The sequence below is a fragment of the Anopheles ziemanni genome, chromosome 2 (assembly GCF_943734765.1).
Source record: "Anopheles ziemanni chromosome 2, idAnoZiCoDA_A2_x.2, whole genome shotgun sequence".
Taxonomy (NCBI): domain Eukaryota; kingdom Metazoa; phylum Arthropoda; class Insecta; order Diptera; family Culicidae; genus Anopheles; species Anopheles ziemanni.
In genome coordinates this window covers 27,921,919-27,945,402 of record NC_080705.1, presented here as the reverse complement: position 1 = coordinate 27,945,402, position 23,484 = coordinate 27,921,919, and the positions used below count along the sequence as shown (strand labels likewise).

The 23,484-nt window shown below is 46.8% G+C and overlaps 2 protein-coding genes across 2 annotated transcripts; both read right to left on the bottom strand.

Moving 5' to 3' along the window:
• Positions 1 to 1,978: 1,978 nt before the first annotated feature.
• Positions 1,979 to 18,370, bottom strand: LOC131293320 (facilitated trehalose transporter Tret1-2 homolog). Its single transcript, XM_058321399.1, has 6 exons — positions 18,357 to 18,370; positions 16,537 to 16,569; positions 3,640 to 4,163; positions 3,340 to 3,545; positions 2,334 to 2,938; positions 1,979 to 2,264 (listed from the first exon to the last, which is right to left on the bottom strand). The coding sequence occupies exons 1-6, from the start codon at positions 18,368 to 18,370 to the stop codon at positions 1,979 to 1,981; spliced, it is 1,668 nt and encodes a 555-aa protein (XP_058177382.1).
• A 1,824-nt stretch (positions 18,371 to 20,194) lies between these two features.
• Positions 20,195 to 23,436, bottom strand: LOC131281409 (ubiquitin carboxyl-terminal hydrolase 45-like). The gene has a single exon (XM_058310737.1). The coding sequence runs from the start codon at positions 23,332 to 23,334 to the stop codon at positions 20,665 to 20,667; it is 2,670 nt and encodes an 889-aa protein (XP_058166720.1). The 5' UTR covers positions 23,335 to 23,436; the 3' UTR covers positions 20,195 to 20,664.
• Between the last annotated feature and the right edge of the window lie 48 nt (positions 23,437 to 23,484).

Sequence of the window (23,484 nt, the reverse complement as noted above, 5' to 3'; positions counted from 1 at the left end):
CCTTTCAACTATTGATCCGCCAAGCGCACCGCCGATGGTTGTTGACCCATTCACACACTTTTAACTGTAGAGCAAAAAAACCCCTTGTTTTATCAACCGCACTCACGACGCCTGTCGCCTAAAATTGCCGTACTGCTTCAAGCACCGCTGCGAGACAACTGAAACCCTGAGAGCGGATATGCCGCAGTTATTTCGATTGCGAAAACATATAAAAAAAATCATGGGAAGACATCGTGCGGGCCCTTTAACTTCGGCTAGGATCAGTCTCGTTGGAGCAAACATCTCTCGGTCTTGCGAGCAGATCCAGCCTGGGAGAGTTTAATAGTATGAAAACAACAGATGTATCTTTGACGAACCGCGGAGCAACCCCGTTTTTGGGTGGAGAGTTTCTCCCGGCGTCGGAAAAGCTTTCCGGCAAAGTCCAAAACAATCCTGCGCTCAAACGCCGTCAGGACACACCGCTTCCGGGTGTGGTTGTGGTTGTGAAGCGCCTCGGATCAAAGTGTTTGTGATACGAAAAAGGAAAAAAAATGTTGGGTGGAAAAGTGGAAGGGTGGAACACAAAGTACAAGCTACACACACACACACATCACGAATTTGCCAGGATATTTTGCCAGCACAGGGTGTGAGAAAAACAAAACGATGGAAAGCTTTTCGAAAAAGCTCCTTGCGATCTAGTACTATACCGTACGAATATAAACTTGTTTCAAGGATTTATACAATATTATGAACTCGTAATAAATTCTTTCATAAAATCTTTCGTGTTGATTGCTTCCTTTTTAATTTATAAAATTTTTCAGTTAGGAACATTCGGAATAATTTCGTACAGTTGACACTAGGTGGCGCTGCACGAAATTTCGTTAAAACAAGGGGTCGGCAAAGAGTGGTCCCTAAGTTAATCGTAGCGCAATAAACTAAAACAAAACACATCTAAACTCTTGTATGTCTTGTTCAGGATGTCACGATGATTTTAAATGAGGTATTCAATAGCTCACAATATTCAAAACATCTAGAAGCAAAACAAATTTCGTTACAGTTACAACGAACAAACAGTTATAATTTGAAAACTGTACAAAATTCAACGAAAAAAGGTAAAAAAAAGGAGTTATTAATTGTAACACTTAGCAATAATTGGATAAGAAAATTGATAGTCAATTTACAATGGTTTTAATACAATTTTCAAAACATAAAATCACGATTTAAGGTATCTTGCCCGCAGTTTTGGATTGTTTATCGGACTTCTACCAGGAAACTTTTGTCGACCTCTGGCTTAAACCATCGCCGAAACTCTCTGTGTTAATTTAAAATCAATCAAAGGATCCACTTCAAAGCGTTGCGAACATTCAAACAATGCGCTTCTTTTGCGAAAATAACCAATACACACATTTGCTTCGCTCCTTTCATCAACAGTTTATTATTCCGCATTAAGGCTACATACTTGCAATGCTTCGAATACGATTAATACACTGGGTTTGAACTTCGATTGCATTAAATGGCTTCATCAGTGCGGTGCTGTGTTTTGCCGTCATTTCAGTGGCTTCGCTGAACTCAGTCCGCTGAATAATTTCACACAGCACACAGCGTGGCGGCAGGCTAAAGTAAAGTTTATCAATATAGAAAATACTTCCGCACAGATAAGCGCCGTGGCTTACCGGAGAAAACGTTTCGCACTACCAGTTCCAGGTGCTTGAGAAAATTGTACGAAATGTGTGACCTAAATGTGAAAATACTATAAATAAATATGTATATATCCTCTTGTGCCCGCGCAAGGACACACGCGTCTAAGTCGGCAGCTGGCCTCAGCAACGCTCTCTTTCTCTCTTTTTTGTGTCTTCTTACTAACTCTCTTGTTCTCATTCTACTTAAGTACATAACGATTTCGTGCTCTACAGCATTTCGAATACTGTCGCAAAATATACTTCCAGCCTTTCGATTTGTTTGAAACCTACTATCCCGGTACTGGCACTTGTGCCCCGTTTTATGCACCGTTTTTGTTCTTCAGCATCAGTTCCACCTCCTTAAGCTTAGCCTCCCGGCTCGGGCTGCGTATGAGATGTTCGGTAACGGACGGTTTGGCCGCTCGTTCGGCCGCCGGTGTGCGCTGTGTCGTTGGCGCTTTGCCCGCAAAGAACGCCTCAATTTCGGCCAAACTCTTACCCTGCGTTTCCGGCAGGAAGAAGAGGGCGAAGAAAAATCCGATCACCGACACGACCGCAAACATCCACTGGACCGCGTAGGCACCGCCAAGCAGGTCCGTGATGGTTCTAAAACAGAAAGCAAACAAGCATTTAGTTGATGGTAAAACAGGTAACAACCGTTCACGATGCTACTACCGGTAGCTCTGGACGGCAAAGAACATCAGAAGATTGGCCATCGAGTACGAAATGGAGTGCGCAATGCCGCGGATGTCCGTCGGGAACAGCTCGGCCGTCATCGTCCAGGGGATGGTGAGGAGTCCGATCATGGAGGAGCACACGTACAGCAGCAGTCCAACGACTGGTATCCACGTCAGCGTAGTCGTACCCTCCTTGATCCAGAGGGTGAACAAACCGGACACGAACATGCAGATCGCCATGCCGGTCGTCGAAACCATGACCAGCTGCCGGCGGGGGAACCGCTTCAACAACCAGGCATTCAGCAAGGACATGGTGAAGCGCGTCAGCCCGACGAAGATGGACGCCGTGAACGCGTTCACCTCCGTGCCGACGTCCTGGATAAAGGTGACGGCGAAGAAGAGCGTGATGTAGATGCCACTGAACTGCTGGATCAGGAAGAACCAGAACAGGATGATCATCGGTTTGTAGCCGGTGGGCTTGAGGAACCCGCGCAGCTTCGACTGCTGCACCCCGTGCCGGTCGACGTTCTTCTGCGCTTCGGCAATTTTGGTTTCACGTTCCTTGAGCAGTGCGTTCAGGTGCATCTCCGAGAGTGGCTGATCCTGAAAGGAATTTAAGGTTGAAAAAAAAACAAATCAATCATTCTTCTTCGAGTCGATCAGGACGGCAGCACTTGAAAGAAAGCCAACGACATGTTACAAGATAATAAATGGGGATTCTTCACAGCCCCAACAGAAGGGTTACTGCAAACTACTTGTGTTCCGGTATCGGCACCGTTTGTTTGTGCTTTGCGATGAAATAAACTATCATCTTTTAAGTGCGCTTTCCCGTCGCTTGTTTGCTACAACGGAGCCAACAACGCCAGTCAAGTGTTATCCAAACAACCTCCGCGGCGTAAACCTTCGGAGGTGGAATGAATCGCTAATTGGATACCGATATCCGGTGTGCGAGGAAATGGTTTGATTGTTTGTGGCCGGCGTAGCTGAATGGCAGATAAAATTACCGTGTGCTCTGGCTGGGGATATTTTTTGTACAGGAAGCGGAGCGAGCGGGCCGCATCCTCGATGCGCCCCTTCGACACCAACCAAACGGGTGACTCTGGCACGAAGAGTTGAATCAGTAGCACCGGTACGACGGTGTAGATGATGCAGATCCACGACACCAACCGCCAGTGCATGAAGGCACCTTTGGCGTAGGCGATGACCATGCCTGTAAGGGAGAGGGGGAGAAAGAAGGAGCAAAAGGAGTTAGTAATAGTTAGAGTCTACGACGCATGAATCTCCACCCAGACAGCTGGACTTACCCAGGGAGGCCAACGTTGGACCGGATGAGATTAGCGAACCGCGCATATCGGGCCGGGCCACCTCCGTAATGTACACGATCGCAGGGCTGGTTCCGAGAGCGCAGGCGAAACCGGTCAGTACCCGCCCGACCATGATCCAGGTGAAGTTTTCGGCGAGGGCAATCGACACCCAGCCGGCCACGCACGGAACCGCCGCCAGCTTGATCGTGTTCAGGCGCCCGAGGAACTCCATCATGACACCCGCCACGAGCGATCCGATCGGCACCATGATCACGATGATGGACGCGATCCACGACGATTGGCCCTTGGTGATCGGGATGTCGCTGTCCGGCATTTCCAGCTGCGGGATCAGGATGGCCGAGTACGCCAGCGAGATGCCGATGACGATGTGGAACGAGGCGGCCACGATCGCCGACAGGATCTGGGGCAGGGCGGACTTGATGTTCGTCTCATACTTGCTCAGCGACCGGCAGCTGGCAATGATCTCTCGGAAGGCATCGTCTTTGTGCTGCTCGCTGTTTTCTCTGCGAATGACCACACAAACATTGCACGACGGTTAATGGATGAACGGCTGTAAAGGACCTGTAGTGCCCTATCGCCCGCTCGGGTGGGCAGTAGAATTGTGCTCAATTGACCGGTTGGGCTGGTTGTGCCGGTTCAAAAGGAGGTCAAGGCTGGCGCCAGCAGTCACCGTGCCCGATATAGGCCAATAGAATCTCCAACGCAGCGCTTTGTTACAACACGTTTCATTTGAAGATTTCCCTTTTGCATGCTCCAGAAATTGAATCGCGAGGGTGTTGTACAGCTGGACTTTACACGCAAACTGGTTCACGTAACGATGCATATTTATGGCGGGTGCGGTCAATGGTTAATTGTTCTAACTGCACCAATTAAAGATGTTGCACGAGAGGCGAGGAGTTGAAAATTGTGATCAGATTTACAAGTGCTATAAATCGTATTAAAACCAATAAAAGTAGTAAACAAAAGATCGTCAAGCAAGATTTGATGGATCCACAAAAGATCGAGAAACAAAAAAAGATCGAAACAAGAAAAACATAGAGCATCCACGATTCACGTAAGTGAGGCATTTCAAAGATAGTTTTTGGGGCAAAATTTCACTCCTTCAGATTAGCCTGCACGAAGTCCTTTTTGAAAAACTTTAAAAAATTTCAAATAAAGTTATAAATTTATGAACCACGTTTAATTGAAACTAATTATGTTGCGTTTAGAGAATTTCCCTTTAGGATAACAATATTTATTCTTTTAAACATGGTAAAAATGCCTAGGAAACTTTCTAACCAATGTGGTCGAAGAACAATCAATCTTATTATTGGATTATAGGAATTTAGTGCACTATATTGGCGAGAATCTGCAACGCTTCGTTTTTTATATATTTAGTGTACAAATATTTAAAAATTTAAATAAAAAAAAAGTTCAACTACACAGCCAAAAAATATTACACGGTACACCAGGGAATTTGTTTGCGTACTACATCCATAGACAACAACTTATCGTTAGTTTGATTTTTTGTCAAACACCGCCTTTTAGCGGCACGATCTTTCCCTTCCATAAGTTGTCTATCGTTAAAAGTAATGGTATCTTATCTTCCATTACCAAAATCCGCCACAGCTCTCGTGTATCGTAAGTCATCAATAATAGCACCAAATGTGATCGAACCATCTTCGCGACCGAAAATGGAAAACATTCCGATTCCCCCCTTGGCGCGTTTGGGGGCCATTTTTTGTGACAGTTATGAGAAAGCATACACCGAGGGATTCGCGGACAGGGGCGTCTCGCGGCAGTGCAACTACCTTCGATGCTGGATATCCTCACTATATTGATCTTGCTGCTCTTGAGAATCTTCGCATTCGGTTCAATGTTACTCGCCATAACTCGCCTCCTCCACTCCACGGGGAGTCTGACAAGAAACTGGCGAGAGCATAGTTAAGCCGCGACTTTTTGCCAGGATTCTTTATCGCGGGCTTTTTCTTTTCTTTTCCCCTAGTACACTGTTTTCTCTTTCTCGGCGGTTCTACAGCATCGACGCATCGGTCGTCCGTGAACGATCTCGTCGTCGGCGGCGCCAGCCGGAACATCCTTGGAATGTGTTCTTGACAAGAAGCGCCATGTTGACCTTCAAAACATGGTGGCGTCGCGTTGTCTGGGAAATGGTTTAAATATTTGTCGGTCGATATGGCCGGCCGCGAGTGAGCGCATGAAACCGGTTAGGCAAAATTGGCACGAGGAGAACCGACGTATGTGAGGTTTTTTGTACGACCATAAATTCACTCCTCAACCGAGCGGGACCTCAACAAAAACAATTTGGGCGAAACCAAGAAAGCAAAACAAAATGTGTAAATTAATTCACAGCGATTTGGTGACCGAACGGTATGAAATTCATTCAAGATTATCATCACTTAGCAGCACGTGCTTAAAGTGATGTGAATAAATTGTTGTGCTTCCTACATGGTATTTTTTGGTATCTCCCCTTGGCAGTACGGTTGCTCAGGTCGTTCCAAAAGTCCAAGGCAAGTCCCTGGTGCGCGCTCTGTTGTTTCACCTCTATCTTCGTCGAGATAAACAACACCACCGCGCGGTAGCATAAGATGGGTCATTCTGCCGGCCGCTAACCTTGACGTCTTATTATCAGGTAATCGAACCATTATTAACCTGACAGATGACCAATTCCCGCGGCAAACAACGGCGTTTTGCTCCTCATGCTCATCGATCCTCTTCAAATTCCAGCCAACTTCCTCCCTCCCCTCGGAGCCACGCCAAGGAGCGTAATTTATTATCACTTACCAGCAATCGCCAGTCAAGCGGATGAATGATATGTTTGTTTCCTTCGCAAAGACGCGTCACGGTGCGCAGGTTGGTCACGTGTGGCAGCGGAGAAAATGCTCGGTGCCATGGGTTTTCTCCGTCACCATCAGCGCCGGGAGTCAGCGCCGTTTTTTTTTCGATAAGCGTGTGAATATGATCGATCTGCCCGTGAATCGATCCCGCCCGCATCGGCTTGGTTGCCGCAGGTTGAAACGTTATCATTCGTTTTATGATGACTGTAATCGCATCCAATTCGGGTCAGGCTTAGGCTCAGTCTCGTGGCACCATAAATCAATGCTGTCCATATGTTGTTGGCGATGTTTTCATTCGATCAATAAATTTTGTTTAACAAAGAGATAGTTGGAATTGGATCTTTTCCATGTAGATATACAATAGCTTCAGGCTTGAATAAATTTCATCATCAACATGAGGTACATGATGTACAACAATAAAAAAAAACGCATCACAAAACCATCAACAGGTTGAAGGTACTTTTCAGGACGCAATTAATATTGCGTTAGCAGAAACAACAATGATTGTTGCATGGTAAAACCTTGGCCTCTTTATCAAAAGTGCGAACACAATATAGAAGGAAACATGAAACATGCTAATCCGTAATTCGTGAAGATAAAAACTTCAAGTATTTAAAAAAAATCATTGGATATCATTGTAGCACAATTAAGTTAGCACAAACACTCTGTAAAATTAACACCATATGTGCCTCTTTGTCTTCAACTCGGCGATCATAAAAGAATTTGAAAAAAAAAATACCCTGACGGAAATCGCTTTCTGCTTTCCCATCCATCTTACTCGGTTTCATCACGCCCAAAGTCGTGCCCCGCGACTTCTGCACATCAGCTGGCAACGAAGCCATACCAGCCCCGTCAGCTGCACGATCCGCCGCCGGCCTATAGGAGATGGCATTGCGAAACGGCATGACAAAGCAGAAAGGGATCGTCTCCGGTTCACGGAGGTACAAACCGGTTCCTCGGGAGACGTGTGTTCGTAACTGGTAACTGTAATTACTGCCAACTTTGCTTACTCCGGGCGGAACGCGGGTTTGCGAAGTGGGGCAACTGTTGGCCAGAAGAAATTGCGACGATCAACCGGAGGAGGTTGGCTTTGCCATGCCAAACGCTTCAATCAAGACCGAACGATCCGGACCCAACCGCTAGAGACTCTTCCAGATCGACCAGGCAGGACTGACTCATTTGTGGCGTCTGTTTTGATTTTATGCTGAGCAAAACAGTTCAGTTCGGTGGAATAAATTTCTCGATCCAGGGTGATGTTGTGCTGTATTTTTAACTTCAAAAATGAATGAATCACCCTACGTTTAAAATAGTTGTTAAAAACCATTTTAGCACAAGGAATTTTTGACAAGGAAAAAAACATTCAGCTTTATCCACTTCACATTTAATAAAGGCTAAGATCATGACCAACCAAGATCGTGATCAACTTTTTGAGCACATTTCCCGAAAGTTACAAGATTGTCCGATAAAACGTAAGCGAAGCGGTAATAACACGATAGATTACATTGTAAATACTGATTATTAATTGAAGCTTGCCGTAGTCTTTCCAACGGGTAGCAGCACCCCAACTTTACGTTCCCGGTAGCTATTTTTGGACGGTGCCAGAAATCGCGGATCGTTCGATCGATTGATCGTTAATTTTTCCACCCGCAGCTCGCTCGCCTCATTTGATGTCTGGAATAGAACAGTTCCATATCTCTCTCCGATACGCGAATTAGATAGATGACGTTATAGGGTGCCGGTTTTTTTTTATAACTTGATTTTGGATGCCGATCGCGTACGGATTTTTACGGCGGCCGGCATGAGCATTGGAAATGCGCGAAGCGTGCGCTTTGGCGGTTCTGTTCTGCACCTTGCCAGTGGAACTTGAAGAGATTTTTTGGAGAGTTTAGCGAAGTGGGCGAATGAATATTCAACGCCGAATGTTTCCGTAAGATTGCTGCCGGTGACCGTTGAAGGTTCGGTCGTTGTACATTTAAGTACTGGTCCGTAAAGAATTGGTGATTCTATTGTGAAAAACCGGATTTATGGAATGTTCTGTTTGAATCAATAAAAATTATGAGCGTTTTTTAGTGTTCTCGAACCATTGAAAAAAATTTATCTAATCGAATATTAAATGGCTTAATAAGGAATGTTGGTTGTTTATAGAACAAACCCACTTCCGACTTCCTTCCTAACCATAAGCAGCACGATTTTTTAATAGCTATCTTCTAGTCTGATCATAAAAAAACCTACGATCTCTCGGTATTTGCTCACGAGGAAACTTCAACCGTTGCACGACAATCCATGTTTATTGCCCCTCGGTCGGAACTATACATGCATCGGTGCATGCATATATCTGCTCATTAGTCGCTGGCGGAAGGTTGTCCCATGTGTGTCTACCCACCCCAAAAACGGATACCGTTCGCGATTTAGATCTTGGCAAACCCACCATGCAACGAACAGGTGTGTACTAGCAATGTCCCCTTAGAGTTCGACCGAACCCGGTTCAGACCAGCTTGTGCGAGCTGGCATCGATTCAACCGTCCCAACTAGGAGGGTTACCCAGAGTATCCGGTGCACCAAGCCCGAATTCGTCATGATGTTTGATCGAAACGTTCCGTTTCAACTGCTTGTGCCAATTAATGGGTTCGAAAATCAAATCAATACTATTGGGTAGGTGTCAGTGAAAGGATGTTTTTAATCGTGTTGTGATAACCCTAATACGAAAGGTTTTTGAGAACATAACAGGGAATTAGTGTAATAATTGAAGGGAAAGTTAGGCTATGTGACACATTCGTTTCGTCCTAAAACTTAATTTTGATAGTTCGAATAAATTCTAATCGAACAAGAAAAAATTAAATAAAATTCATAGCACGTATGAAATTTAAATCCATAACGGAAATGCCTGCACATTTTTTTTTAATTTTTCCATTAAATATCGGCAACAACTAACAGACAAGTCAACCTGACCTTGTTCGTGCGGTTGTGTGTGCATGGTGAAAGGACAATGACATTGACCCTGACTAGTGGTTGCACTCCCAGTGTCACCGGAAAGGAATGCCGCATCGGTTCGATCCCCCCTCCGCCCGTGGAAAACCCATCGCTATCGTAAGCGCCACCCACCCCCTCCCGTTATCCGTGCCCCGCAATTCAATTAATTTATTCCGAGCGACATGTTCGACGAGTTCATGAACCGTGTTTAATATGTAGATATGTTTGAATGTCGATTGTTTCCTAATGCTCGGTGGCGGTGCCCCCATTATCACCTTATTTCCATTCAATGCTGTCGGAATTTTCCGGTCCCTTCGGCGACACGTTGTCGTGCGAACGATTGCGTCGTCCTAGCTGGAGGTCCGGCCAGCTCCGGGGACAGGATCGGTTGTTGTACAATGTTGCACCACGAGGCCGCCCTGGGTAAGCTTTACGATGTTGAAGTCTATCGATTGTGGTTGTACTAATACAAACGGGATTAAATCATCGTTTCGGGATTTGGGATAAATGGTGTTTTCCTCCTTGACACACTTTCACCACACACTTCCATTCGAAGATATTACTATAGAGTATAGAAACTTTTAATTGCTTTGGGAAGTTCACAGCAATTATGCGGTTTTATGACAAAATCATAAAGTTTCACTTTGCAAACGACTGCAACTAAATCGAATGCATCCAATCCGAGGAAGCCGAGTGATCCGGTTTCCACCGGTTTCCTGACCAGCAATCGTAGCAATCACAGGACTCACGGCCGACTATGTCGGTTGGTTGCACGGAATGCCTTGTTTGTCGAGCGCCGGAAACAACACCAAAGGACTTGCAACGCGAGGAAAAATGTGGTTCCGTTTGGAAATCGTTCGGTCCGTTTACGGTTGGCGATGACCTTGCGTCACCGTGCACTCCACTTCACGTCACAACATTCCGCAATAGACGATTCCGTTCATGAATATTGGATCGATGGTGGACGTTTGGGCCGGGAAACCTTCCCGGTTATGTATTATTTTTTTCGTTCGGTTCAATCCAAGGACGTTACGATGCACATGCAACTTTCGAGGTTGGTGGTTCGAAGGTGACTCTTAGGGGACTCCTTTCGGAAATAGGAGTCCTCCGTGGGCAACTTCGTCAATCTTGGGCACTACGAATCCACTGGAATTCACATTATTCAACACTGGTAATACGTAAATTCACACTCCATTGAATGTCGGTGTATTTTACAAATACACTCCGGAGTAGGAGAAAGGACCCAAACTTGCTTTAGGTCAGGACGACCGTGACCGAGCGACTAAAATCAGCTGGCCTGCTGAACCGTCTGTCAGCCAGCCAGGCTCACTGGTCTCTGGCCGAGTCGGAAAATCGGTTGGAAACCAATAGAACGAGCGAGACGCAGAGAACGAAACAGAAGGACTCAAACAGCTCGTGGTTGTGTGCATGTGTGTGTGTGTGTATTTGTGGCCAATGGTAAATAAAATAGTCTACCGGATTGCGAAGAGTACTTGGCTTGAGACTCCCTTGATTTCGGCCGAGGGCCGAGGTAGTAGTGTTTTCCTTTCTGGCAGGCAAAAATAAATTTTCCCTACACCCCACCCCGTCCCGTTCCTCACCCTGCGCATTTGGCAGGCCGCGGCCGTGTGTTGATACATCAGAGGAAACTCACCGGCTGATTGACGAGCGAACCGGACGCTAGAGCGAGCTGGTGAGTGAAAGTACGATGCCAAATTGGGATTTTCCTGCTGGGGGGAGGTGTGGGTGATAAGCAGCAAACATAAACAACGGCGATCGCGGACTAGAACCACCTCCCCCGTGCAACTGATCGTTTTCGAGTAGGTTTTCGAATATCTTTTCAAGGAGATTCTCCAGAATTTCGCTTCTTCCGCAACGATAAGATTTGCCCCTTTCGCGATCATCGCCGATCGATGATCAAACGATGATGGTTAGGGGAAGGGAAGGAAAAATGGAGTTTCCCATCGAAACAAACAAACAAGCATCGTCTTTCATCGGTGGAGATAGATTTATTGACTTTGGCCAACGATATTATCTTTCCGGTAGCAGGGCTGCTTACGTAGGCGCAAACCAACCCGGAACTTTGAACTTGAACCGTAACTGTTTTCTTTTCTGTCGTGAAGCTGCGGGTCAAAAACAAAAAAACCGAACAGTACCAGGTCCGTTTGGCGTCCATTAATAAACCCAGTGCGGACAAAGAACTTCGGATGATTCTCAGGAGGAACTCCCGATAAGAAACCAAGCAGTCTTTCAACCACTTTTCACCCACGAGCAACACAATATGCAATAATGAGGTACGTCATTGGTTGTTCGCACGTGTTTGATTTATCAAGAAAAACCCCAAACTTCATCACATCTTATGCCAGAAAGTTTATATTTGACGAACCGCCTCCAAGAAGCCCGCGGGCCGTAACCGTTCGGAAAGTTGTTTGTTTTGCCAGCTATCATCGGTGGAATTTTATGAAAGGATGATTCTATCACGCCCACGACCGTCACGCACGATTGAGAAAGAAAACGCTGTTATTGCCACTGGAAAGGATGTTGTGTGGCTTGCTTTTGGAGCAAAACAGCCGCCTCCCACCAGCCAGGGTGGTGGTAAACGGTTTTCCCACGTGAAGTATAAATTGATTTTTCTTGTGGAAACTTCGCACGGCTTCTTGGGGTTTGTTTTATGAAGCGTTATTAAAATATATATATATATATGGCATGTGAAATCACGTGGGAGCTCAACTGTTTTTTTACACGAAAGAAAGTAAACCTCCTTGCTGTCAATTAAAACATCTTCATCAACAATCCTGCTTAGCGCTCGTCGGCAAAAGGCCACGCTCAAACAGGGCCATCATCAGCCAGGTTCGATACAGAGACATATTACCGGTCGTATTACCGGTTGGCTATCGGTTGCAATTACTCAGCTCACCCTCATCAGCCATGCCACTAACGATCAACTAAGTGCCATCAACCCCGGTCGAGCGGTCGAGCATAAGTACGTGCATTTTCCACTTTCACAACGTTATATTTAATTGGCGTATCCGATCGCGATAATCCGTCAACCAACCCTTCATCTAGGTGGTGATGGTGGTGGTGATGGTTGGTGTGATACATTGGCTTGGTTTAAAATTAAAACCCTCCACCGCAATTTTCCGTACCGCTTCACCACGACGGCTCAATTTACCACCCACCCAGGGGGCACGTCACGGTGGGAGGTCAATGTGATTGGGTGTTAATTTTTCTCTTACAAGTGACGTTACCACACTCGACTGGTGACGTTAAATTGTTTTTGTAAGGTTTACATGTGCAAAAAATGAAACGATAGGAAAGTGATTAGATTATGTTTAATGAAAGCAAAATGCCCTTTCTATCGATTCATTACACAGATATGAATAATATCGTTATATTCCATCCCGTCTACAATGACTTTGGGCAATGTTAGCGCCTCTTCACCCACCGAAATCTGCGACCTTTTCAAAATTCATTTTTCGGATACCTTTGCGAATTCCTCTGCAACCTCAACTCCTCGATCTGATGGTTTGTCTAACGCGCCTGTGGGTGTCTTGGACATTAATAGTGTGGTGCTTGACGAGGCCTCGATACTCCGGGCTATTCGCAAAATTAAGGGAGGATGCTCCCTTGGTCCTGATGGTATTCCTGCCATCATATACAAATCTTGTAGCGATATCCTTGCCCCTCATCTCTGTAAATTGTTTAACCTTTCCCTTTCCTCCTCCTGCTTCCCATCCTTGTGGAAGTCTTGCTGGCTGGTACCAATCCTAAAAAAAGGAGCGCGTAATTCGGTCTCTAATTACCGCGGTATATCCAAAATTTGCACCTGTGCCAAGATCCTTGAAACTTCTATCCATTCCCATATCCTCTCCCATACCAGCAGAGTCATCTCGTTCAACCAACATGGCTTTCTGCCTAAACGTTCTGTCGTGACTAACCTTATGTGTTTCGTCACTCGGGCCTCAGTATCAATCGATGCTGGTCTCCAATTCGACGCCATCCAGACGGATTTTAAAGCTGCCTTCGACAGGCTCCCCCACGATCTGTTGTTGGTCAAGCTGGAGAGACTGGGATTTGGCAACCCGATGTTGGCCTGGTTCGAGTCGTTTGTATCAGATAGGGTATATCACGTCAAGTTGGAATCTGCCTTATCCGATCAGTTTTCTAGCGGCTCTGGTGTGCCTCAGGGTAGTGTCCTTAGCCCTTTGCTATTCCTCTTGTTTGTAAATGATGTTAGCCACGTACTTCCTCCTGATTCATTCCTTATGTTTGCTGACGATCTAAAACTGTTCAGTCCTATATCCTCTGTAGCTGATTGTCTTGCTTTTCAACTCCTTATTGACCAGTTTTCCATCTGGTGTTCCGCTAATGGATTATCCCTGTCCCTCCCCAAGTGTGCTTCGATCTCCTTTTGCCGATCTGGCCGCCCGCTGCAGTATGAGTACAAGCTTGGTAATGAGCTATTATCCAGAGTGTCCGTCATCAAAGATCTTGGTGTCTGGATTGACGATCGGCTTTCTTTCACTTTGCATCATGACAAAGTGATAAGTAAGGCTTATCAAACTCTTGGACTCATCCGACGCATGGCATCTGATTTCACAGATCCCATGTGTCTCAGAACCCTCTACTGTAGCTTGGTCAGGTCCCATCTGGAGTTCGCGAGTGTCATTTGGATCCCGTCCTCTCCTTCTGTCATTGCAAGGTTTGAAAGCGTCCAGCGAGCTTTCACGCGCTTTGCGGTTCGTAGAGTGTTTGGTCCAAGCACCCCGTTGCCCCCCTATGCTGTCCGTTGTCAGGTTTTGAATCTTGAACCATTGGAGCTGAGGTGGCGGGCCTCTCAAGCTCTCTTTGTAGCCGGCCTGCTATCCCAATCGTTGGACGTTCCCTTCCTTTTATCCTCCCTAAATTTTTACACCCCATCACGCCCACTTAGACCTCGTCCTATCCTCTCCCTGGCTAGGCGTCGAACCCAGTTCGGCGCCAATGACCCGTTTCTCCGTGCAGTGCGGGAATTTAATGAGTCTGCTGATTTGTTCGACTTCAACACCTCCCTCTCCACCTTCCGTGCCAACCTTCGCCATTCTCCTTCCTCATAAACTGTATCCGTTCTATTCCTGTTCCATTTTTGCAACATCGCCATTTCCATCACTGTTCTGTTAAACTGTATGCCCCCGCTAAGAATTTGTTAGATTTAAGACTTTATAGAGTGTGAAGCTTGATGCAGACACCAGTAAGCCAATAAATACAAATACAATACAATCGTACACCCTCGAATAATCCCCTTGAATTCCTTCTGATTAATTTCGCACGCGCCCTTTGGTGGGGATTCGAAATCCTTGATCCGCCATATCTGGGATGAGTCAGTTCGTATGCTCATCGAAATTGTTATCGCAGTACTGACCCCGTTTGTGTTCGGTGGTGAAATGACACTATGGCGAAAGTATAGTAGATGACGAAAGCCCCATACAGCGGTTTCTCTTGTGTTTCCCTCCGCTCTCCTCCGCCAGAACAATAACGACCCAGTAGGAGTGTGTAACAACGCGCATAGAGTGGAATGTTCGAGAAGGCAGTAAACATCATGCGCTGACAACATACTTCATAAACTGTCCCTCACGATCCGTCCGGCGGATTGGAACGAATATGAAACCCTTGGGCTCCATCGTTTCCAGTTGTCTTTGTAATGTGAGTTCCGATAGCAACGATTTCCAACTGATCGTGACCGATTTCTCAATCGATTTCCAGTATAAGTGATGTACTAGTTAAACAGTATTAAAGTTTAAGTTCTATTCCAACAAACAAACGAACTTTAATTTGTTAAAACTTAAAACTGGAAGACATGTTGTTTACCCACGGCAAAATGTTCCGATATTTACGCACCATTCGCGGGCCAACAAGGGGCTGCAAAAAACATGGCCAGAGCTCCCGATAATGTTGTCTGTGCGCGCCTGCTTTATCTTTCAAGTGCTCTTCAGCTACGTTCCGGAGACAAATGTAGGTAACCTGACGTCACCGATAAGCTCCAGCGGGTATCGGGATGTGAACTTGAAATGGGGTTTTGATCGGTCATAAAACGACCACCCGTTCCGTTATTCTGGGCCAGACGGCGACGCAGAAGCGATAGAATCGTAGACATATTACCCCGGGGCGTTAGATTTCGACTTCAAATGCGCCGTGCAGTATGCTGTCACCAACCCATCTTCAAAGCATTCCAGCTTGATGGAGGACTCGCCCATTTCCAGTGAAGCAATTTATAAACGATAAACTTGTATCGATGAACCGCCGCCCGGCAGAAGGAGGACCATTTGTGTTCAATCAACCGCACTCTCGGCCCGATGTTACCATTCAATGTCCCGGGCCTGGGTTTGCTGGGCTTACAGCGATGCATCGTTCCAGCCGGCCCCAGGCGAAGTGCATTCGCATGTTGCAACGATGCTGCACTTCACTGCACACCCGGTGACCGGCACGCATGTGTTGCCATGTGTGTGTGTAAGCCTATGTACGACAACGAAACTGTTTGTTGTGCGCCAGTTTTGGATCGTAAGCCGACGACCGGCAGTGGTCCGCTTGCTCGTACGACGTCTTTCTTTCGTCCAGCTGGCGCGCATACAAATGTAAACCGTTTCTTATTCCTCCTTCTTCGCTATTGCAGAGATAATTTGTCCCCACCCACCCAATGTCCACCCTTTAGCAGCCCCCACCATTTGGGGTATGTAAGTGTTTTTCTTTTCCTTCGACAAATGATTAACTGATTGTGGATACACACTGCACTAACTCGGATCGGTGTTTGCTCCGCGGAAGGCAAAACAAAACCGAGTGTTGTGGTGGTAAAACACTTCGCAACCATGTTGAGATTGCCGGCCATGATGTAGTGGTTCCGTTTGTCGCGGAAGAAAATATGCATGTCTTGAAATGCAATGGATGCATTTTTGTTTTTTTTTATCGATGGAATGAAATCCAAACACTGGAAATAAATAACGCCGATTGAGTTGGAGTTCTTATCCCCTAGGGCTTCTCTTACCAACCAACCCTTGCCCGGAAAACAAACCGGAAGATGAGAGCATTTTCTACTTACCGCTGATGTAAACTGAGAACGCTGGAGCCAATACTGTGAAAAGCGGAAAAAAGAGACTAAATTAGCAAGGTACAATGGTAATAAAACGGTACGGTTTTGCATACGCGGCAAACCTCGGATAGATTTATGCCGGTAATGTGGCACATTTTCCCTCGCCCCGGAAGCGGATGTAATGAACAGATGACAATGACCATCGCCGAGCTGAGTCGATAGACCGTGGCGAACACACACACACACACACCCTGACCTTGTCAACGGAACGACAAGCAAATGACAAAATTGTATGAAACAAAAGGAAAACCCTTGTGATGGCGAACCATAATAGCATGAATTTGCAGCTCATTCGTTTGATAGCATGATCGTATGTGGAGCTGATGATGTTCTCGAGGCACACTTGTGCGAAAATGATGATGAAACTGCCAACGTTCTGTGTCGCCCCGGTGTAAATGATTGCTCATGCATGTCGTCAGCTTCTATCGGGTTTTTTTTTCAGTGACCGAAAAGGTTTCTTAGAACCTTCTTCATTACCTCCGGCATATGAAATCAAAGATGGCTTCGGCTTATAATTATGACTGCAAAATTGTGGTGGAAGGATTTACGAAGCACGAATGATCGCCTGACCGCAAAGATTACTTTCCGGTTTTGTACCGGGTTGGCGCATGTTTCGTCTTAAAATTATCTCTTTCCTTTCGTTCGCTAGAATCCCATCTAAGGCCTTTCCGATACATAATTGCTCCAGCCGACAAGCACGCCGGACCAGAACCCATCTAAAAACAAGTCAGAAATCTTGCGTTCAGGGTGACCTTTCCGGGTTGTTCGAGGAAAGAAAGGCGATGGATAGAGACACTGTTAATTTTTTAACGTCCGTCATTAAACTTGCCCGGGGGTGTTGGTTGGACTTTCCCGAAGATTTCGTACGTGTTTTTAAAATATATTTTTTAATCATTTACTGAAGTGACAAAGTTGTCAGCCGTTTTGAACTTATTCATTAGCTTGTTTGAGCTGCTCAAGTCGCGTTTGAAACACGTTATTGGTCATACCGGCGGCTTGGTGGACTAATTTCTACAATATCTAAACATCAAGGGCAAAACCGCCGGCCGGAAGTAATTTTCTCGCTTATTTTCCGAACAACAAAGAGGCCTATCCCCATGGACACAGCAAAAATTGTGCCACCTATAAATAACCCAGCTCATCTAGGAGTGAAAACATCATAAAAAACAACTCAATTGGATTGGAATTCTTTCGGTTTCCACAATAAATTTTATTTAAATAAAAGCTTTACTTGACGATTACCATATAACTGAAAATTTGGTAGAGTCACAATTTGGGGTTTTTCTATTTATGCAAAAACATGTCAATCTCACTGGGTGGCGTAATGGTACGAGTGACGATCGTCGGTAAATTACAACTCGCCAACTCATCGAAACCCTAGACACGCCGTGTTTGCAGGGAAAATGTACCGTTTAGGTAAACAGTGTTTCTAAGTAGGTACGAAGAAAAACAAAACAAATTGCAACGTGAGTCGGAAACGTGCGAGCAAAGGTGCACTTGAGGCAGAAATGCACTTTGAAGACCTGTGGTGTAACTGTTCAAAACTGTGTTGGTGTGCGAAATCTAAGCTTGCCATTTTTCTAGGCATCCACAAAAATTACGAAAACCCGTAAAGAATACTCTTTGTTCGACAAAGTAATTAAATTAATTCTGTCCACGTTTCTCCCAAGCTGCCATTCGGGTAGTGTTTGTTCAGAGGCCACTTTAATTGGCTTCCTTTCGTCGGTGTAATCATCCTTAAAGTCCCACCAAACTCATGGCGAACCTACCTTAGTGGATCCATATTCTAGGGCACTCTGGAGTCGTTGCTCGCTGGCAAATAGCGGCGGGTGTTTAATCGATAACCGATTAATGGCCGTTACCGGGGAACTCGCAACGTTCCCTCCGTCTGTTGACAGAAGAAGCAAAAGTCACCACCGAACCGCCGTTCTACGTCCTATTAGCTGCTCCACGAAGGATAACGCAACCGAGCGATGGTTGTGCGCCCTGGCACAGCACTCTATCACACGAATACAAATGACCCCGGCCGGCCCGGGACGAGACAGCACGGAAGAATAACGGGTACACACGCGAACGACGTTCCTGTGTTCCTATTCCGGCCGCTAGTGTTGGCACAAGAGAAACCCTATCGTCGTAGGTGAGGAACTTTTCTTGGGTTGGTCTTTTTTCGTTCTTTCGGGGAAACCTTCAACTATTACACCACGTTCTTCCCTTATTGCCAACGGACGAACACACGTGGAGCACACCGTTACACTTGAACAAGGGAAGGAGGCAGCCGGTCGGTATTGCGGTCTAGCTGGGTCACGGTCACCGAAGGGGAAGCCAGCACCAACTCGCCGTGACACCTTTGCGTTTGTTCTTAATCTCCCCACCAACACTGTTTCATGCACAGATTCCTTAATTCGTCGAAAGTAGACACGGATTGAGGACAATGCTTTTTTCTGCTACACGCCTGTATCGATACAACCACGCGCCTCCACGTTAGGGTTGGTTTTCCCGTTTGCAATTGGATTCCGTCGTCGTAATGCCGTACCGCAACTTGGCGCAACTTTTTGGTGCCCCGACCAGCGCGTTGCTATATTACGGAGTACACACAACCGTCACGACGGAGGCGTTGAGAGAAACTGTTGCGCCGCGAGCCGAACGGCCGACGAAAACCACGCGCTACTACGATACGAATCCTCGGGATCGCCAGCCGCGCGGTAACCGGTTTTGTCGTCATCGATTGTTGGATCTTCCAATGGTTGGGGGAGGTTTGAAGGGGTTGCCAAGATAATGGGGACGCCTTGCATGACGCCATCGAAACGTGGTTAGATGCGAGAAACGATGGTGCGCGTTTTCCAAGGCGAAAAGGAACCTTCTCTCAGCGGTTCTCTTTTTGCTCGCCGTCCGGTGAAATTACTTACTCCCTCACTGGTCTCCCACTGGCGGGTGACGTCATCGTTCGAGGGCGAATCTTATGGCGGATTTTTCTTTTTTGTTCTTTGCCAGAACAAAAGATTTATTTTGCAGCTGGTTCAAACTATCAACGAGAGATCGTAGAAATATTCTTGCACTAAGCAACCGCTGGCTCACTAAAGGCGCAGTAGGCGGACGGCGTTTTCCTTTCTCGGGCATTTTTCTTGCCAGGCCACATGTGTTACGTCGAACATTTTCCACAAGGAACAATCTAGCAGCTATTGTAATTCAGATTAAATACAAGGAGTTCTAATGTCTCGACAAAAAAGGGACTAAAAAAAAGGATTTCTATCTTTTTACCGAAAAATTTAGTATCACTTTCTTGCATTGTCCAACATTTCTATAACGGCGATACTTTGTCAACGTACAACTTTTTTCCAACAAACTTGGAAACTAGTTTAAAACAACATGCCAAATTTCTATAGAACTTCATTTTTTTTTGTATTTAAATAATAAATATCTACCAAACATGTTTGATTTGAACCGCAACACAGATAACTTCACAAAGAAGTGTAAAATGTTTATGCAACGGTGTATAATAGGTATATTTGTAACGACTGTTATCACCTTTTTGTGACATATTACTATGAGGGCAGTGTGATTTTATGCAATGCCATCTTCAAACAAACACACATTTTAAGTCATTCAACCAAACATTTATTTACTTGCATTATTCTCAATTTCCGCCCTTCGGGCTTAACATGGGTGTAACAACTTAGATTGAACTTCACGTGAAGGAAATACAATGATCATCGACAAACTAGGCCACGTGGGCCACGAGGTAATACATCTAGCACTAAAGGAGCGAGGAAAACATACTTATAGACACGAAAGAAGCTTGAAACAGGTTGCACAGGAAACGAAACGAGAGAAGATATTCATTAAGTAGTAGTAGGTTAAAAGGGGCTAGATCGTTAAGCCTTTCCATATTTCTCCTTCCAGCATGAGCGGTTAGTGGTGCAATCATTTGTTTCCATCCAGTACTCTTATCCCATGTAAAGTCAAGAAGAAACACGTGAATTGTGTCAAACAATTTTGTTTTTCGTGTATCGAGTTTGGTATAGTATTAGTAAGATAGCGAAGCGGATAGGAAACAAGAGTAAATCACGAACATTGTTTTTAGAATATTCGCTCGTAGAAGAGAAGGTACGCCTGAACGTTAAGGACATTTTCTTCGGTCACTTCGCGAACGAAACTGTCCGATACGTAGTACCACTTGCCGGGCGGCGGTTCCACATCCGGTATCGATTCCTGCGGTTTCTCCGTACCGTAGCCAACTGCGCCCTCCTCTTGCTGCGGTTCATTATCTTCGGTAGCCTTTTCCGGGGATTCGGCGGTTCCGTTAATCGAGCCAGAGCCATCGCGCAGCTGCACCCCCATCATTCGGCGCGCCTGTTCTTTAGCCATCTCCTGTTCCGATTTGCGATCCAGCTCGTCCTTGGTACCCTGAGGTATAAACTTCCAGCGTACATCGTGACTATCGATCGGTGGGCGTACTTTCACGTACGCCACATAGTGTCCTCCATGCATGGACCCGGAGTGCTCCACTAGCCCGTACAGTGCGTAGAGGATCTTTTTCTGCCCAGGGCGCACGTGTGCCGCACGCTTTACTTTCGAGCCACAGAACGGCGCAATGTCCAGCACGAACGGGAACGTGACCGCTTTGGTGATCTTCTTGAAGAGTCCACGCGGCCCGACCTGGAAGCGCTTCAGATGCAGGATGAGCACCGCCGGCGGCACCGAGATGAGAAACTGCTTAGTAGCGTTCGTGTTGACCGACTTGCCGTCTTTGCCGTTGATCTGCTCGGTGCATGCATCGCAGCATACCTTGTTGTTTCCGGTCATCAGTTCTAGGGTGGTGAAGTTGTTAAAGCACGACTGCACCGAGTACTCGCCGTCCTCACATTGGTAGCGCGGTGCGATGGTGTTGCTCCAATCCGCGTGGCTGTACGTGCGTTGGCGCACCATGCGCGTTCCCTTGGCGCCTCCGTTCTCTGACTCTTTGTTCTGATTTTCCGGCGCTTCGTCCATCTTTTCCGGCGACGGATTAGCGTTCTGGTCTACCACCAAGACCTGGTCAACATCATCACCTCCCTTCGAGAGTGGATCGTCCGTCACATCGTTATCCTCAACGTCGGCGTCCGAAGGTTCGTTCGAGTCATCCGACGATTGGTCATCATCTCCTCCATCATCCGCCGGAAGATCGTCGGTGAGCGGGACCATTTGTGGCCCATCGCCATTCCCTTCGCCGAACACTTCCGGACCGTCCCCACATGCAGCATCCGATGAGACATTTTTGCGATTCTTCTGATGCTTAGCGATGCGTTTCGCTTTTTTATCACGCAAACGTTCCTTTTTGGTAAGCGATTTCGTTCGCGCGCCCGCCCCGGTCGACGCCGGTGGCTGCGGTTTATCCACGCACACCGGCAGCGAGATGTCGAGGAAGTATTCGTGTCTCGACGACGTATGGTGACAATCCTGGCAGGTAAGCGTCGACACGAGCGAACCACGAAATATTTGCTCCGGACGCAAGCCGCCCTGGGAGATCTGGTCACCGTAAAAGCGTACCTTAGCCTTCAGAGTTTCGTCCCGGGCATCGTCGCTGTTCCGCCGACCCGGTTTTAGCGTGCTCATGATAAGTGCCGTATAGCGCTTCTCGTCCTCGGTGCGCACGCTTTCGAGCAGTTGGCGTAGCAGCTCGTGGGAGTCGTGCTGTTGGCCTCCCGCAAACTGGGGCCATTTGGTGGTCAACTCAGACAGCAGGCGCTTCGGTGAAATGACACCCGTCGCACTATCCGACAGCTGGGCCAGTATGTCGGCAAGTGCCCCCGTAAGGCTACGCCAAGCTCCCAGCTCCCCGTCGATCGATGGCAGCTCGATTTCTCCATCCTCGAGCTTCAGTACACCACCGGGGATGTGAACTTTTCCTCCTTCGACCACGGATTGCTTCAGGATGGTTAGCAGGTATGGGGTGCGGGCCAGACACTGCAGTACGGCGTTGAAAAAGCAAGTATTTCCCAGATTCGACAGGCCACGCACCCGAGGCAACGAATCGATCGAGAACGATTTGGCAGGAATCGCAATCGAAGAGCCTTGCGTATCCTTAGTCGACGGTGATGAAATGGTGAGTACGCCATCGATGGAACTGCCTCGATTGTCCTGCTTTTGATTGCTGCTGCTACTAGCATGTTTCGTTGGGTTGGGCACATCCGTCGAGGTATTGCCAACAACCGGCGTCGACTGAAGCACATCGATTACCATTTTGCGCACCGATTCGGTCGATAGCTGCAGCTTTTCATCCACACTCTGCGCCCCGTTCGAATTTTGTTGCTTGACCACTTCTCCCTTGGCAAATCTCACAATTTCGAGCAACTTCGACTTAACATTCGGATCTACCTTGACGCTGCAGCTGTAACACCACACATCGAACGTGGTTGTGTTCAGAGCAAGCGAGTGCTCTTCGAACTGGGTAAAGTGCTGGATGGCATGCTCATTTTTGTCCCGTCCACATAACTGGGAACCGCACTTTAGGCACAGCCACAGATCGAAGTTCGCTCCTATGCTGGTGGTCTCCGGAAGATGCACCCTCGGTTCCTGCGTGCACCTGGTGCAGAACTTATCGAAACCGCTCGTTTTTATACTCTTCCGCACGGTGGCCAGGTCGATCTGCGCTTTGGTGATGTGGTTGCACACTTCCCCACCGTTCAGCTTCGACGTGGTCTGCGCGTCGTCGTTCGACTCGGTAGAGGAACCCCCGTCGTCCCGGTATTCACGATGCCGTTTGCCCATTGCGTTCGATCACGAGCGTTTGGTACGACACAACTAGCACTTGTTATGGGCACAATTCGCAGCGTAATTAACGAAAAGATTCCTGCACCGACTTATCACATGGAAAAAGTTTCGACGAAATGAAAGAAATGCCAACTAAAATGTTTGTAA